Source organism: Setaria italica, chromosome V (assembly GCF_000263155.2).
Source record: "Setaria italica strain Yugu1 chromosome V, Setaria_italica_v2.0, whole genome shotgun sequence".
Classification (NCBI taxonomy): Eukaryota; Viridiplantae; Streptophyta; class Magnoliopsida; order Poales; family Poaceae; genus Setaria; species Setaria italica.
This window is the reverse complement of record NC_028454.1, coordinates 14,352,467-14,355,983: the sequence shown is the minus strand read 5'-3', so window position 1 is coordinate 14,355,983 and position 3,517 is coordinate 14,352,467. Positions and strand designations below refer to the sequence as shown.

General features: G+C 48.1%; 1 protein-coding gene across 1 annotated transcript; it reads left to right on the top strand.

Annotated features, from left to right (window-relative positions):
• Nucleotides 1-435: 435 nt before the first annotated feature.
• LOC101758964 lies at nucleotides 436-1,698 on the top strand. The gene is made up of 2 exons (XM_004971725.1): nucleotides 436-734; nucleotides 807-1,698. The coding sequence occupies exons 1-2, from the start codon at nucleotides 436-438 to the stop codon at nucleotides 1,696-1,698; spliced, it is 1,191 nt and encodes a 396-aa protein (XP_004971782.1).
• The last annotated feature ends 1,819 nt before the right edge of the window (nucleotides 1,699-3,517 follow it).

Sequence of the window (3,517 nt, the reverse complement as noted above, 5' to 3'; positions counted from 1 at the left end):
AACTACCGTCTCATTTTAATAAACACATTTCTTCGTAAGACAATCATTTAGAATGGTTATTCTAAATCATGGGATGTGAAATAATTAGTAATGCAACTTTCTAATCAAGTAATAATTGTTAGTAGTACTATTTAATTAATGAAATGTAATTAAAAAATACTCACCTGCCTTGCGTACTACCAAGAGCTGTACTTCACGCATAGACAAAGTAGCATGGCCAACCCGTGCAGCTTTGCAAAACTAGTCCGTATGGTCACATGCAAATGTTTCTTGCGATGTGGATTGTTGCACTCGTCAAGCACAGAGCATGATTGCACGCGACATGGATTGTTGCACTCGTGAAGCATGGAGAATGATTGCACGGCAATGCCAAGTATATGAACCAATGCCCTTGCTGGCTACAACTTGTACGCCTCCATCTAGTGGCCAAGCACCATGGACAACTTCACTTCCTTGTGTTTTACCAATGCCATGGACGGCTACCTAGGCTCCTTGCGAAGGTACTGGATGATGGAGGAGGAAGACAATGACACTCATTTCTTGGTTGATGATGATGAAGCAGATGCCGTGACATACAACCACCTAGTGCAAGTAGAGAGTTCTCGCACGCGCCATCGATTTGATGCGCCACGAAAGGTCATTCGGCCAAAGGACCTTCCTTCTGGTCACAAGAGGATCAAAGCCGACTACTTTGCTACAAACCCTGTTTACAATGATAAGCAGTTCCGTAGAAGGTAAAGTTGAGCATATTTCAAATATCGATCACTCCATATCTCTAGCACCTCATATTAGAAGTGTTCTTACAGGTTCCGGATGCATCGGTATTTATTCAAGCACATTAAAGAGGTTGTTAAAAATCAAGATAACTACTTCAAAAAGAAGTATGATGCCACTGGCAAGGCAGGACTATCGTCTCTTCAGAAGTGCGTTGCCGCTATGCGCATTCTCGCTTACGGTGTCCCGGCAGATGCCGTTGATGAGTACGTGCGTATTGGTGAGTCAACTGCTCAAAAAGCTTTGCATCATTTCTGTCGGGCTGTCATTGATGTTTTCGGCGAGTATTACCTACAAGCACCCAATGCTGCCAATGTAGCTAGGCTTCTTCAAGAGGGTGAGGATCGTGGGTTCCTGAGGATGCTAGGCAACATTGACTGCATGCACTGGGAGTGGAGGAACTACCCCACATCGTGGAAGGGTCAGTTCACGGGCAGAGGGAAGCATCCCTCTATGATCTTAGAGGTGGTTGCATCGCATGATCTATGGATATGGCATGCTTACTTCGGCATGCCTGGAAGTAACAACGACATTAACGTCTTTCATAGATCCCCTGTATTCTCAGCTTGCCTCAAGGGTCATTCAACCCCCGTGTCGTTTGCGGTCAATGGAAGGACCTATAACATGGGGTACTACCTTGCCGATGGGATTTACCCTAAGTGGGCAGCCTTTGTTAAGACTATTCGTTACCCCATGGAGCAAAAGACCCGGCACTTTGCCACTAAACAGGAAAGTGCATGCAAGGATATAGAGCGTGCATTTGGTTTCCTGCAAACTCGGTTTGCGGTGATCCGAGGACCCACGTATGGTTGGGACTGTAGCCAGATTAATGATATAATGGTGACTTGCATTATTTTCCATAACATGATAGTGGAGGATGAACAAGACAATGCCCGGGATATTGATTTTTTGAATATCGGATAACTAGTGGTTCGGTACCGCAACAATCCGGACCAGGAGGCATTTGTTGCTGCACACCATAGGCTTCATGAACAAAACACGCACTTTCAGCTACAATATGATCTCATCGAGCACCAGTGGATGAGGCTGGGATCTCATCATGAGTACATGAATTAGTGGTCATGTAATATTTATTAAGACTTGTAATATTCAGTGGTCATGTAATATTTATTAAGACTTGTAATATTTAGTGGTCATGTAATATTTATTAAGACTTGTAATATTTTGTACATCATTTAAAGCTTCTGGCGATCACACACACCACGACCAGCAAATAACATCAAGATATGATGATAGAACAAATAACAGTTCCAATTAGTTCCCTAAAATAAATTCAAGAAAGCATAAATAAGGTTGCCTCTCCAATCCATGGTTCAGGCCCCTGTCTCTTCCCGCACCTAGCTACGATCTTCTCAAAAATTTCTTCCTGGGGAACTTCGTAATACATTCGCTGAGCTGGTGTGCAGGCATTAAGATCAATCCCAAGGATCCTTTCATCCTCTTGCTTCTCCTTCTCTTGCCTGTCCATGTCATGCTTCTCACACGTGATCTGAATTTTCTCTTACTCAATGTCTAACGGTGATTGATTGTGGCTTCACATTTCCTCAAACCGCTTCTCATCTATGCAGGCAAGCTGCTGGAAATGATCAGTTTTACTCATGGATTCATTTTGCAGGATAGAAATATTTTGCAATGATAGATCTTGCATCCTCGAAGCATACTCCGAAGATGATGTTGAACCCGCAGAGGAATTTGCTTTCTTCTTGGTTGCTTTAGCTGAATCCCTACCCATAGGCCTCCTCCCAGCTGATCCAGTAGGGCTAGAATTGTCATCTCCAAGGTCGTTGGTGTCAGGCTCATGGCTATTGTCCTCTCCAAAACCATCACCTCTAGTTGACTTTGCAAATGCTATGGGCTTTGGTGTAACGACCTTGGTTAAATCAGCCGAGTCAATCTTAATCCGAGTCCCTAATCCCTCTGTCTCAGCTCTCCTGAGCTTAAGCGCTCCAAAAACCGGTTCTTAATCCCGACCCCTGAAGACCCAACCAAAACCGCCGGTTCCTTCTGAGTCCCCCAAAGGCAGTGTTCCTTTCAATCTTGGAGCTGTGGAACAACCAAAACTGACTGGTGGACCCGCAATCTTTCTCACCGGATCTCCCGAGGCAGACGCGCCGAGCAGCATGCGCCCGCTTCAGAGCTTCCCCACCGCGTGGCTTGATCTCTCCGACGCCTGCCGCTTCGCCCAGTTGCCGGCCGCGACAGGATGGATCCACGCGCCCTCCTCCCCAATCGCAGCAGAAGCCTCTCTGCAACCCTTTCTACCTCGCCTTGTCTCGCTCGCGCCCTCGCCAGCCGCGCCAAGGTGCCCCGTCACCGCCGTGGCAGAGTTTTACCGCTGCTGCGTCAGACCGCCTCGCGACCCGCGCCCATCATCTCGCCGGATCCCCGGCTGCAAGACCCGATGCCTTCCGGTTTTTCTGCCTCTCCACAGTTGCGCCGCCCACGAGCTCACTCCACGATGATACCTCCCTTGCCAACCCCGACTCCGGCAGCGACAGCTCCTTTTCTCGCCCCTCCAGTGACGTGCTCCGGCAATACCGCTGTTTCGCGCTCGCCCGCACCGCCGCTCGCCCTGTCACTTCACCTGTTGCAACCTCGCTTATAGCACCTTTCTCCCTGTCACACCAGTCAAATCCGCCGCTCGATGCCACCAGGCGACGCTCGCCTCCGCCAAATCTAAATCCCGGCAAAACCGCGCCTGCGCCGCCTTGTCTCCAGTGCC

Bases quoted from the DNA above. Each gene is read 5' to 3' on its own strand.
- LOC101758964 (XM_004971725.1), top strand. From the start codon at position 436: ATGGACAACTTCACTTCCTTGTGTTTTACCAATGCCATGGACGGCTAC. The intron at 735-806 runs GTAAAGTTGAGC...GTGTTCTTACAG, and splicing joins GATAAGCAGTTCCGTAGAAG to GTTCCGGATGCATCGGTATT.